This window comes from Rhincodon typus, chromosome 17 (genome assembly GCF_021869965.1).
Source record: "Rhincodon typus isolate 14 chromosome 17, sRhiTyp1.1, whole genome shotgun sequence".
Lineage (NCBI taxonomy): Eukaryota > Metazoa > Chordata > Chondrichthyes > Orectolobiformes > Rhincodontidae > Rhincodon > Rhincodon typus.
Genome location: NC_063348.1, coordinates 50,368,329 through 50,382,417, shown reverse-complemented (window position 1 = coordinate 50,382,417; position 14,089 = coordinate 50,368,329). Strand labels below are relative to the sequence as shown.

Sequence of the window (14,089 nt, the reverse complement as noted above, 5' to 3'; positions counted from 1 at the left end):
CTGGACTGACCTATCCCCTTCCTAACTCCCTACCTACACTCACCTTTCCTGGCCCCATCCCCGCCTCTTCGACCTGTTTGTTTCCTCTCCACCTATCCTCTCCTCTATCCCTCTTCTATCCGCCTCCCACTCTCTCCCTATTTATTTCAAAACCCCCTTCCCCTCCCTCTTTTCTGATGAAGGGTCTAGGCCCGAAACGTCAGCCTCTCTGCTCCTATGATGCTGCTTGGCCTGCTGTGTTCATCCAGCCCTGCACCTTGTTATTTCAAGTCCAGTGACCCTTCTTTCTGTTTTCATTTCAGATTTCCAGCACCTGCAGTTCTTTGTTTTTTGTTTGTAGAAGTTTCCCACCACTCAAAATTGACTGGCCTATCATCGCTGGGCTAATCTGTATATCCCTTATTGAACAAGGGTGTGACATTTGCACCGTTCCTGAGTCTAAAGAAGACTGGTAAATTATGCCCAGTGCTTCTGCAAATTCCATTCTCACTGCCCTCAGTTACTTTAGAGGCATTTCATCCTACTACTTAATTAGCTCCACACCTTTTACCACCCTTTTACGATTTTAATATTTTATTTTAATATTAAATATTTTACACAGCGAGATGTAATGATCTTCAATGCTCTGCCTGAAATGGCTGAAACAAATTCAATATAAACTTTAAAAGAAAATTGGAAAATGCTAATATGCAGGAATAAATAAAGGCAAGTAAGGGAGATGGCAATACAACTAACAGGATAGCTCTTTCAAAGAGCTGACAGAAGATGACCTCCAAGATTCTATATTCCTGATATTCAATATTATAGAAGATATTGGGATTCCCTCCACCCCCTCATATGTTAGCTGCCAGTTTCTCATTTTATTCTGTTTGTTTCTCTTACTTTCTCATTCCCCTCTGAATCTTCTTTCTTCAGACTTGAACCATCCATCTAATACCTTCCATAAGCACAATTTTAAATCCTGCTAATATTAATTTATAACAAAAACAGAGTGCTGGAGAAGCTTAGCAGGTCTGGCAGCATTTGTAGAGGAAATAAAACAGATAACGTTTTGAGGCCAGTGACTCTTCATCAGAACTTATAACCAAAGAGGTGAATTAGTATTATGAAAATCAGAAAACAACAGAAAAATAGTAGATAGACTTTGCCTCGCCAAGTTGAGTAGATGTACTCTAATCTCAAACAAAATTTCACTCAAAATAAAAAGTAATTGTGTTTTTCTACCTTTGGAAACATGAAAGGAAATATTAATTTTTCATGATTTGAAATTAAATTAAATACCATTTTACTGTGGCACATTTGAATAGAATATACTTAGAGTTTTGATACCAAATGTTTATTTTCAAATGTTCAGGAGAGATCCACTATAGGAAGAACACGACTAAGTGGACAAAAAAAATCCAAAAATAGTGACAGGACTTTTCATGTAAATGTTGCTGGTTTACGACAGGACAGAATCAGAACATATAAGTGTAAAGTGATTGAACATGGTGTTCATAGACTAAATCCAAGTTTGCATCCTCCTCACAGCACATTGACAGTGGCTTCAGCACACTTGTGTTTTTATGGAGAAAGATAAACCTTGTATTAGTTCTTGATTCCAAATTCTTCTTTATGGAAAGACAATGTTTTAGCTATTCAAAAAAAAGTCACGATGATATAGCTGTTAACTTTCTGCTTAAAAGTTAGATTAATTTTTTTGGGGGTGGGGGTGGTGGTGGTGGTGGTGGTGGTGGATGGTGATATGAAGGGTGGGTGAGTGTTTGGTGAAACCACTGTGGCTGGTTCTTTTGGGAGAGCCAGATTTCCCAATGACTGTTCTCTTCCTAGGACATTTTAAAAAGTATTGTGGTGTGTATAAATTTGTTTGTTTTCTTGGCTGTGTTCCAAGGGGAGCTGCAAGCTATGTAGGTCAAGGGGATATTGTGACTTTTGTGCAGAAAACAAGTTTTCCAAACAAAGTTGAAGTTTAGATATACTGTATTTTCTTTTAGGAGATTTTTATTCTTGTAATGATTAATCCTCTCAAATTGATTTTATGCCAGAGTTGTGTTGTATTCCAATTTTACTAGGACCAACAAAGACTGATAATATTTTTAACAATTGATTATCTGCTTTTAAAAAGCCAAAGAGCTGGATTCCAATAGTTAGGAGCATACTGTTTCAATAAAACAAACGTAGGAAAAGAAATTAGGAGTAGGCCACTTGGCCTTTTGAGCCTGCTCTGTCATCCAGTATGATTATGGCTGATCATCTGACTCAGTACCCTATTCCTGCTTTCTCCCAAACAGTTTGATCCTTTTAGACTTAAGAACTATATCTGACTCCTTCTCGAAAAAAAATCAATGTTTTGGCCTCAGCTGCCTTCTGTGACGGAGAACTGTCCTGACATGGCCTTGCAATCCTGTGAGGAGAGATTAAAGAGACTGGGTCTGCATTCACAGTTTCAAAGAATTAGAGGTGAACTAATTGCTACGAACAAAATTTTTACGGATGTGACAGGGTCAGGGTAGATGCAGAAACATCTTTTTTCTCCTGGCTGGGTGTGTGGGTGGTGATACGATTTCGAACAATGGAACACCATTTCGGATTAAGAGTCAAGCCACTTAGGACTGAGTGCGTAGAGTCATAGGGTCATAGAATTCCTACAGTGCAGATAGGGTCCGTTCAACCCATCAGGTCTGTACCAGTTCTCCGAAGAGCATTCCAGCCAGATCCACTTCCCCATAATATCCCCGTAACTCTGTACTTGCCATGGCTAACCCACCTAGCTTGCACATCCCTGAATCCTATGGGGCAATTTAGCATGGCCAATCCACCTAAACTGTACATCTTTGGGATGAAACCAGCGCACCCAGTGGAAACCCACACAGATTGTGCAAACTCCACCCAGTCACCCAAGGCTGGAATCAAACTCGGGCCCCTGATGCTGTGAGGCTCTGTGCTGCCCAAAACAAAGAATTGGAGAGATGAGGAGGAATCTCTTCAGTCAGAGGGAATCTTTGGAATGCTTTCTCCAAGAAGGCTGTGGTGGCTCAGTCACTGAATAAGTTGGAGATAAAAATTGATGGATACTGACAACGTCAGTATGGGTTATGGGGTAATGACGTTGCGGTAAATGATCAGTCATAATCTAGAATGGTGGAGCAGGGACGAGAGGCTTAATGGCCTGCTCCTGTGTTCCTAAATCCAATATTTTGAAATGGGCACAGAAATAGAAAGAAATCTGGGGATTTACATCTACTGACAAGTTGAGAAGCCTGTTAAAAAGCATATTAGACCCTTGATGTTATAAATGGAGCGGACAGTATGAATACAAGGGCATTATACTAAATCTTTATAAATCACTAATTAGAACCCAGCTGAAATATCGTAATAGGTTCTAGACACGGCACTTTAGGAAGGGTCAAGTCTTGGAGTTTAGTGGAGGTTTTCAAGAATGGTACTGGGGATGTAGGGCTTCAGTAACATGAAAGAAGCTAAATAAGCATTGGGAGGCTGAGGGAAAGTTAATAAAGATTTTCAAAAACATCAGGTTTATGATGCAGTGACGGATGTTTTCCGTAGCAGAGGTTTTGATAATCAGAGAATGTGGATTTGCAGTATTTGGCAAATGAAATCGACAAGATAAGAAATTATTTTACACAGTGAAATGTAATGATCTGTAATGCTGTGTCTGAAACAACGATTCAAACAAATTTGATGACACTTTCAAAAGAAAGCTGAAAAAAGTACTTAACATATAGGAATAAATAAAGTTAAATATTTTGCAGGGTGGTGAAATGGGATAACTCTTTTAAAAAGCTGACATTGACAAGATGACCTCCACGATTCTAAATTTCTGCTGAATATTTCAAAGTAAAATTGGAACAATCTGCAAATCCTAGCACGCAATTGGTTAGGCCGCTTTTGGAATACTGTGTTCAATTCTGGTCTCCCTGCTTTAGGAAAGATGTTGTGAAACTTGAAAGGTTTCAGAAATGATTTAAAGGATGTTGCCAGGGTTGAAGGGTTTGAGTTATAAGGAGAGGCTGAATAGGCTGGGGCTATTTTCCCTGGCATTTCAGAGGCTGAGGGATGAGCTCATAGAAGTTTATAAAATCATGAGGGGCATGGATAGGGTGAATAGCCAAGGTTTTTTCCCAGGGCAGGGGAGTCCAAAACTAGAAGGCATCGGTTTAAGGTGAGAGGGGAAAAGACTTAAAAGGGACCCTTAGGTCCCTTTTAAGTCTTTCCCCTCTCACCTTAAACCTAAGGGTCCCTTTTTTCATGCAGAGGGTGGTGCATGTGTGGAATGAGCTGCCAGAGGAGGTGGTGGAAGCTGATACAGTGACAACATTTAAAAGGCATCTGGATGCATATATGAATAGGAAGCATTAAGAGGGATATAGGCTAAATGTTGGCAAATGGGGCTAGATTAATTTAGGATATCTGGTCAGCATGGACGAGTTGGACCAAAAGGTCTCTTTCCATGCTGAACAGCTGTATGACTCTATTAGAAAATAGTTACTTTCATGAAATATCATTTTCTTACAGTATCAATCTTGGGCATCTTTCATCAGTATTTACTGTATTTCATAGAGTCATACAATCATAGTTATACTACCAACTTTGAGCCAAATATGAGTTATTTTCCCCATTTTAATGGTAAAAAAGATGATGTTGTATGACCTCAGAACAAGTGTTGACATGTAAAAAGAAATTGTTTTGAGATGTTTTGTGGTTATATTTCAGTGCACTTAAATTACGCTAAAATGCTGAGTTGTCTACCTTTTTGCTTTTCCAGAATGCTTCAGAACAACCAGTTGAAAACTGTACCAAGTGAAGCCCTAAAAGGACTGTCTACACTACAGTCACTGTAAGTGTTACTTTGCAGCTGCGTTTCAGCTATTTAGTCACCTGCTGAATCACTCGAGATTGTTTCAGATGATTTTTTCATGGTCATTAAAATGTATCATTTGACATTGACAGTAGTTTCTATAATAACTTTTAAGTCTTTCTTTCATCTTGAAGATGTAGGTCCTGTCCATTTTATCTTCCTGTGTAAGTTATAAAGTTTAAATCAGTACAAAAGACTCCATTTGTTTGCATTTGTAGTCTTGATTCTGAGAATTTTGTCCATTTAAGATTGAAGAATAGGTAGCACATGGATTGGATTCATAGCAATTGGCCACAAACGAGAATATTGCTAACCAGTGCATTTGTGAATCCAGGCTGCACATACACTCAGTAAATCTTCTGACTTGCAAAAAAAACTGTACTGTTGTTAGCATACAATACACAAAAGACTTGCGTGCAGTTTGACCTTTTCCCTACTGGATGGATACAAAGAACTGATGATCTGCAGCATACTCTTCTTAAAGACAGATGTAAGAGAAATAAAGATTTACAAAGTAGCAAAATGTTGCCTGTAGCTTGTTTCATTTTTGAAAAGTGGCAAATGGTGTTTATGTTGCATAAAAGTTGAGCAATCTTCATTCCCACATGCATGTAAACAATGTAAATGCACTAATCCTATTCAGTGCATGCGCTAATTGGATTGCTAATCCAGATAATGGCACCAACGTGCAGTATCTTTTAATTTGTCATAATTTGATCAGTGTTGTTTCATTAATGTACAGCTGTCATCAAATTGTAAATGTTTGTTACTTATTTATCTCAGCCCTGTGCATCTAAAAATTTAGAAAAGTGATGAATAATTTTGATTTGAGCCTCAATTGTATTTTTGAAAGACAATTTTTGATGAAGTAACGGCGGCTATAACTTTACACTACAATGTTGTAGACCCGTTCTAGATGGGCCACTTTGCTATCATGGTGTGTGACCGATAAACATAACTCAAAGTCTATTCACATTTTCCATTACTTGGTCCATATTCCTTGAGATTACAGCCCTTTCATTCATTGAGTCGAGACCCCTGAATAAATCTTTCCTAATGTCCCCATTTTTATACTTGTAGGTCAAAAATCTGTCTAAATCAGCCTTGAATTCAATCAAGAACCCAGCCCTCCAATGCTTGTCAGAGAGAGAATTACAAACAATAACGGCCGTCTTGAGAGAAGAAATTTCTCCTTGTCTCTGTTAAATTGAATATCACTCATTTTGAAACTGCATCCTGTTCTTGATTTCCCAGTGAGGGAAAATATCCCCTTTGCATCTGTCAAACCCCTATTTGCCCAGCCCGTTCAACCTTTCCATATATTACTGTTCAAGAAATCTTGCTGTGCGAAAATTGGCTGTCGAATCTCCAACTTTACTTTAGTGACTACACTTCTTAAAAGTCTGCAAAGCCCTTTGAGTAGCTGAGTTATGGAATATAATAAATAAACGTTCAAGGCTGCAGTCACTGACCTGGGTTACCCAGATGGTGCAATTCTCCTGAACATTTAATAATCTCAATTCCTCTTAAAAAAAAAAAATCCATGAATTCAAGTGAATTAAGGAGAGATTATTCAGATCATTTCTCACAGAGGTCATCAGTATAATGAGTTACAGCAGAGGTTCCTAATTTGCAGCTTATATCAGGACTCTGGTGATGACCATAATTTGAATCTGATTATCAGACAGGGTCTATTGTAAACCACATAACCAAAGTGCATTATGATCACAATCTCAAGAGGGAAGAAGTTAACCATTGCTTATCAGTTAGTTTTCAAATTCAGTCAAAATGAAGTAGATGTGGGTATTACTTGCTAACCATGAGTGCGCCATGTAATTTACAATGTATATACGTTGTTTAAAGAATGAAAAGCACTTGTTTCATCACATAAGATTCTGTGAATTGAGATAGGCCTTTGACATCAAATGTCACTGAACATCCAGGTTTTAATGTTTATTGACAGCGTTAGCATTCCGAGTAATTGTGGTAGAAACTAGATCAGCTGTTTTCTGATTTTTCATGCTCATAACGACAGGGTATGAAGTAATTATTTTTAATTATGTATAAAAAGTTCATGAGTGGTTACCATGTTTTGGGTGTGCTCATAAATATGGTCAACATGGTATGTTTCTCCCTGATGTCAGCTATCATTTAAGTATTTGGGGATCTATGCTGTACTGAAACAGTTGAGTATAAGCCCTAGCCTGCTACAGTGCTTTTTCTTAAAGTTTGAAAACTTCTAAGTTAGCAGCTTTTTTTGTCTTATTACATTCCTGGATTCTGCCAGTAGATCTTTGTTATGGGTTCCATTACTGAGATGACATCAAAAATACTTTAAAATATGTAGGACGTCACATCAACTTAGAATTGAGGAAGTGCTTAATGAGATTGCCATAGGAATGGATAGTTCCATTCTATTCTGAACATAAACCTTGATTATAACCCAGTTCTGATGAGGGGTCATGGACCTGAAATGCTAACTCTGTTTTTCTCCACACAGATGCTCCTGGATCTGCTGAGTATATACAGCATTTTCTGTTTTTATTTTACATTTACATTACCAGCAGTATTTTGTCTTTTGTTTAATACAGTTTACTTGTACAACTTGAGGACCATGGCCCATTAGGACCATTCTTAAAATCCATCTTGTACCAAACATTTGCACATTCCTCCTAATATCTAATTCTTTTTGTTTTACATGTATTTCTTTAACGTAGAACATAGAACAGTACAGCACAGTACAGGCCCTTCGGCCCACGATGTTGTGCCAAACTTTTACCTGAAACCTAAGGTCTGTCTAATCTCCACCGCTACCTTGTACTACCATCCATATGCCTATCTAATAGCCGCTTAAATGCCCCTAATGAGGCTGACTCCATTCCCCTCTCTGGCAGTGCATTCCACTGATTCATCATTTCTTATGATTCCATGAAGTACCAAGGTTCCAATCTTTCAGGGATGCTTTAGTGCTTCAGTGTGAATCATCGCTGGTAATCTGACCATGTCAGAAACTTTCAATTATTGAAAAATTATAAGCAGTCTACTCTTCAGGGAAAACAAAACCTGAGGGATAGTGAAAAGTTTCCTGAACTGAGCAAAAAGCGAGTATGGTCTATGGAGCTTAGTGTTACACAGTGTATAGGGGTGACTCATACTAACAAATATTGCAATTATGGCGAAGTTTTATAGAAACATGGAAACATAAAAGATAGGAACAGGAGGAGGCCATTCTGCCCTTCGAGTCTGCTCCACCATTCTTCACGATCATGGCTGATCATCCAACTCAATAGCCTAATCCTGCTTTCCCCCATAACCTTTGATCCTATTCACCCCAAGTGCTATATCTAGTTGCCTCTTGAATACATGCAGTGTTTTGGCACTTATGTATACTTTTGAACTTTTGAACCAAAAAAAAGTAATGGCTAGCAAGGTTTGTATTTGGGATGGATGAGTAGGTTATTGCAGTAAACTTGAATGTGTTGGCTGAGCATACTTTCAATTGCAACAATTACAGCTTACCTTGACTTGAAAGGAACACCACAAAGTTCTTCACAGAAGGGTAATCAAAGTGAAAAGGATGCTGAACCAAATGAGTTATGGAGTCGGGGGAAAAAAATCAATAGATTGGCCAAAGAGGTGGATGTTAACAATATCTTAAACATAAAATGACAATGAAAGGGACCAAGAAGGAGGAATTCCAGCTGATGATATGCTGCCAAATAGTGGAACATGTAGATGAGGAGATGTTTGAGAAATTGCATTCAAAGGGATAGAATTTCCAGTCGGTTGATCTTTCTGTAGTACTGACAGATATTACAAAATAGGGAGCAAAATCAAGGAGGCAATTTAAATGCATGGGTTAGATTTTTGAATGTATATGGCTGGTGGGCTGAGCTGGCATGGTCCAATGAGAACAAGATTGTGGAATAAGTCAGACTCGTTGACAGATAGGATGTGGCCAACAGAGTTTGAATAAAGAGATAACAAGGTGTAGAGCTGGATGAACACAGCAGGCCAAGCGGCATCAGAGGAGCAGGAAGACTGACGTTTCGGGCCTAGACCCGTCTTCAGAAATGGGATTTCTGATGCCGCTTGGCCTGCTGTGTTCATCCAGTTCTACACCTTGTTAGCTCAGATTCTCCTGCATCTGTAGTTCCTACTATCTCTCAAAGAGTTTGAATAAAGTTGTTTTGAAGGATGGGCAATCGCTACTAATTTGAAAAGTGAGTCTGGAGATGACAAATGCTAGGGTGAGAGGTTCAGTGACAAGGAGTCTGCAGTCCTGCAGAGATGTAATTCAGAAGTCTTTATAATAGAGAAAACAAGGGTCATCAGTATTGTAGCTCACCCTCTTGGATTTTGTATTGTTATTATCTTGAATAGTTATTTGGCAGCATGAGACATTGCTTAATGCAAAGCCTCTGTCAATGTTGAAGTGATGGTGTTGACCACTGTATTTACATCGGGGTTGTTTCTTAGTTTACGCTTGGTCATAGTGTCACTAATCTTTTACCACACCAGTTTTTTGCACACTTTTAAGATGCGCAATTGTTTTTGTTTCCCCTTCTAGCATATTTACCTGCAGGGAGGAGTTCTTAAAGAAACAAGTTCTCCCAGGTCAATGGAAGTTCCTGCTACTTTGTTAATCTGGTGAATGTCATTGGAGTATTTTGGGGTAAAACATTTTCAGCCAATTAATTAATGGAATTTTATCCAGTGGTAAACGTTGTTTCATAGTGTCAGCCATGGCTCAGTTGGTAACCTTTTAAATCTCAAAATTCTGGGATCATGTCCTAGTTGAGGGGCTTGAGCTCAAAAATCAAGGTTGACATTCCACTGCAGTACAAAAGGAGTCTTATGTTGTTGGAAATGCTATTTTTCAGGTAAGATGCCTAATCAAGGCCCCATCTGCTTGTTCAGGTGGATGTAAGAGATAGAATGGAACTATTTTCAATAAGAGGAGGGATGTTGCCTGTTGTGTTCTGGACGCTTTTTTTTTGGTTACGCCTCCATATCTCAAAGGCAAGCATGTCACTATTACATTGCTGTTTGCAGGGTATTCCATGCACAAGTTGGCTTTGTTTTCATTACAATAGTGACTACAATTGAAAATTACCTCATTAATTCTAAAGGTCTTCTAAGTCATCCAGTGAAAACCATGTCTTTTTTTCTCTGGAAGTATTATGTACGTCTTACTGGTGCAATCCCTGAAAGACAGTATAACAACATTATGGTAGGCTGTATTAAAACACTTGTGTTGCTCTGACAGGATTGATTGATTTCAGTGTCCATTTTGTACACATGGCTTAAATGTAGCCGCGCTTATACACCATATTCCCAGTGAGTAATACAGGGCAAAATTAGTTATTTAGTATGCTTGGATTCATCTCCCCATTTTGTGTTAAACAGCTGGTTATACAGCATCTATGAAGAGAAAAAAAACTGTTAATGTTTCAAGTCCCATATGACTCCTCTTCAAAGTTGAAAGATGTTGAGAAGTGTTTTTTTTCATTGTTTCTTATATCTGTCAAAAGTTCTGAAGAAGACATGACAGACTCAAAGTGTTTACTCTGTTTCTCCCTCCACAAGCACTCCTAGATCTGCTGAGTTTCTGCTGCAGGTTGTGTTTGCTTCAGATTGCCAGTATCAGCAGCGTTTTACATCTGTCCTCATCTTTCCAACGGGATGGCACTACACTGTTCATTTGCATAGATTAATCTTTGCCTTTTAAGGAAAGCTATTTAGTTAGTCATGTGAACATTGAAACAGAGCCATTGAATCAAACTGAGCCTTTGGGAAATCTGTTCCCTTGAATATCAGCCCTCCATTTAAACAAAGGAACAGTAATTTTGGAGCAGGGAAGAATTTGATTGGACCATTTTCCTATTTCATAATTTTCAATTTTGCTTGAAGGGCACAATGATTCATTTTGTCTTAAGCCATTAACAAGTAAACAAAACACAGCCCTTGTAATTTCGTAGGCTGGTTTTGACCAGCTGACCTTCCTGGCATGGCACTTTTCTACCTGTTAACATCTACTTAACTAGCATCAGAAACACATTTTAGGTCAAAATAGAATTCTGAGCTAAGAAACGTTTTAAAGCAGCCCAAAACATTGCCAAAGAGGGAGTTTAGGTTAGAAAGATTGTGGCTTCTGGTTTCCTGGTGTTTAGCTGGAGGAAATTGTTTGTCCAGGACTGGACATCAAGCAAGTTCTAATAGCGGAGACGCACTGAAGTACAGTGGTGAGGGTTTAGAGCTAATAATGTGAAATTTTAATCCATGTCTGTCGAGGCTGATGCCACAGGGCAGCCTCTGGACGAAAAAACAAAGGGATCAATATAGGATATATTCTCAAGCTACTCTTGAGCTACTCTCAAGTGTGACAAGAGAAGGCCATTGGTTGCAATGTTCAGGTTCTAGAACGTGGTCCGTAGTCTTGCTATGGTGATTCAAGTGCTCATCTAAATATTTCTTAAATGTCTTGAGGGTTCCTGCCTCTATAACCCTTTTGAGGCCCTGAGTTCCAGATACCCACTGCCATCTAGGTGAACAAATATTTCCTCAAATCTCCTCTAAACTTTCTGCTCCCAACCTTAAAATTGTGCCCTCTGGTTATTGAACCCTCCACTAAGGGGAAAATTTCCTTCTTGTGTACCCTATCTAAGTTCTTCATAACTTTGAACGCCTCAATCAGCTCCCGCATCAGCCTTCTCTGCTTTATAGAAATAAACCTCTGCACATGTAGTCTCTATTCGTAGCTGAATTGTTCCAGCCCAGGTAACATCCTGGTGAATCTCCTGTGCACCCTCTCTAGTGCAATCACATGCCTTCTGTAGTGTGGTGACCAGAATTGCACACACTACTCCAGCAGTGGCTGAACTAATGTGAAACACAGATCTATCATAACCTCATTGCTCTTGTAATCAATGCCTTGACTAATAACAACAAATATCCTATATGCCTCCTTAACCGCCTTATTGGCCCATCCTGTTGCCTTCAAGGATCTGTAGATGTGCACACCAAGGTCCCTTTGGTTCTGTGCTTTCTAAGGTCCTCCATTCAATGTGTACTACTTTGCTTTGTTAGTCCTTCCAAAATGCATCACCTCGCACTTGTCAGGATTAAGTTCCATTTGCTGTTGTTCAGCCCACCTTATGTGCTTGTCAGTATTGTCCTGGGGTCTCGGGTTTTCCTCCTCACTGTTTATCACACCACCAATTTTCATGTCATTTGTGAACTTACTGATAATACCTCCTACAATCATGTCTATATCATTAATGTTCACTGCTAACAGCAAGGAATTCAGCACCACACCCTGTGGTATGCCACTGGATGCAGGCTTCCAGTTGCAAAAACACCCTTCAACCTTTGCTTCCTGTGACTAAGCCAGTTTTGGATCCAATTCGCCCAGGATCATAGTACTTTTATCTACAAACCTAGTTACCTCTTTGCGAAATTCAGTCAAATTTGTGGCTAATCTGATTGTAATCTCAAAGCTGTACTCCCACCCACACTTTATAAGCTTTTATCTCATTAACAAGAATCTATCTATTTCTGCCTTAAAATATTCAAAAACTCGGGGGTAGGGGGTAGGAGTGCACAACTAGAGGGCAAGGGTTTAAGGTGAGAAGGGACCTAAGAGGCAGCATTTTCATGCAGAGAGTGGTGCATGTATGGAATGAGCTGCCAGAGGAAATGGTGAAGGCTGGTACAGTTACAATGTTTAAATGTGTATATGAATAGAAAGGGTTTAGAGGGAAATGGGCCAAATGCAGGCAAATGGGACTGGATTAATTTAGGATATCTGGTCGGCATGGACGAGTTCGACCGAAGGGTCTATCTCTGTGCTGTACATCTCTGTGACTCTTTCAGGAAGAGTTCCCAAGACTTAACCCTCTTGAGAGAAAACATTTCACCTCATCTCCTTTTTAAATGGGTGACCCCTGGTTTTTAAAACAGTGACCACTTAGTCTAACCACCAAACCCCACCCCTCCCAATCAAATAAGGGGCTACCATCCTCTCTAAATTTATCCTGTCAAGACCCGTCGGGCCCTTTTATGTTTCAATCAAGTTACCTTCAGCTCTTCTGAGCTCAATTAAATATAAGACTAGCCTGTTCAACCATTCCCAATAAGACAACACCCTCATTTTAGGTATTAACCCTAGTAAACCTTTTCTGAACTATCTGCAATGCATTTCCAGTAGTAAGGAGAGTAGGAAGGTGCTAGAAAGTAAGGAAAGATAGTTCACATGGGTTATAGTCATAAAAATTCCTTGTTTATGATGATCATCAGAACCACTTTTGCAAATGGGGTGAAACTGAAGCATTATTGAAGGAATTTTCACAATGTTGCAGGCAAGGTGAGCATAGGGCTTTGATGCAGCAGCACGTTCCAAAGCATGAAACAAACGGGAACTTCAAATATGAAAGCAATATTTTACAAGGATGAGTTAGTTGAAATGCTGCATTTCAAAAAGGTTAAGAGAGCATTTTAAAAGGTCAAGGCAAACAGACCATTACAGCAGAGACTTCTAAGTACTTGGTTTGCTGCAAGGTGTTTTGGGAGATCTTGAGATTGTGCAGATTTGTGTTTAAATAGAAACTCTTTTCTATAGTGTAAGGTAATTTACAAGGGATTATGGACCGTTAGATCCAAAAATTGGCCGAGTGTTAGGAGATAGAGAGTGGTGATAGAAAGTTGTTTGTGTAACTGGAGGCTGTTTTGGGTGGCGTACATCAAGGATCATTGCTGGATTCCTTGTTGTTCATGATATACGTAAATGATGTAGATGGGAATGTGGGGAAGATGGTAAGTAAGTTTGCAGATGACCGGAAGATTGGCTAAGTGGTTAACAGTGAGGAGGAAGACTGGTTGATCAGATGGACAGATCAGTGGCAGATGGAATTAACACTGACAAGTATGACATGATGCACTTTGGAAGGGGTAACAAGACGAGGGAGTATAGCAAGATATTAGGAAGTTTGGAGGAACAGGCGGATCTTGAGATGCTTGTCTACGGATCTTGAGATGCTTGTCTACAGATCCCTGAAGGTGGCAGGACAGGTTAATAAGGTGGCACGGTGGCTCAGTAGTTAGCACTACTGCCTCACAGCACCAGAGACCTGGGTTCAATTCCACCCTCTGGCAACTGTCTGTGTGGAGTTTGCACATTCTCCCCGTGTCTGCGTGGGTTTCCTCCGGGTG

At 39.4% G+C, this 14,089-nt stretch overlaps 1 protein-coding gene across 1 annotated transcript in view; it reads left to right on the top strand.

The window, feature by feature from the left end:
* lgr4 (leucine-rich repeat containing G protein-coupled receptor 4) overlaps positions 1-14,089 on the top strand; it is a 129,105-nt gene that overhangs the window by 71,263 nt on the left and 43,753 nt on the right. Inside the window, exon 4 of the mRNA XM_048606996.1 lies at positions 4,787-4,858. Coding sequence (XP_048462953.1) covers positions 4,787-4,858 — 72 coding nt within the window. The remainder of the gene's footprint in view (positions 1-4,786; positions 4,859-14,089) is intronic.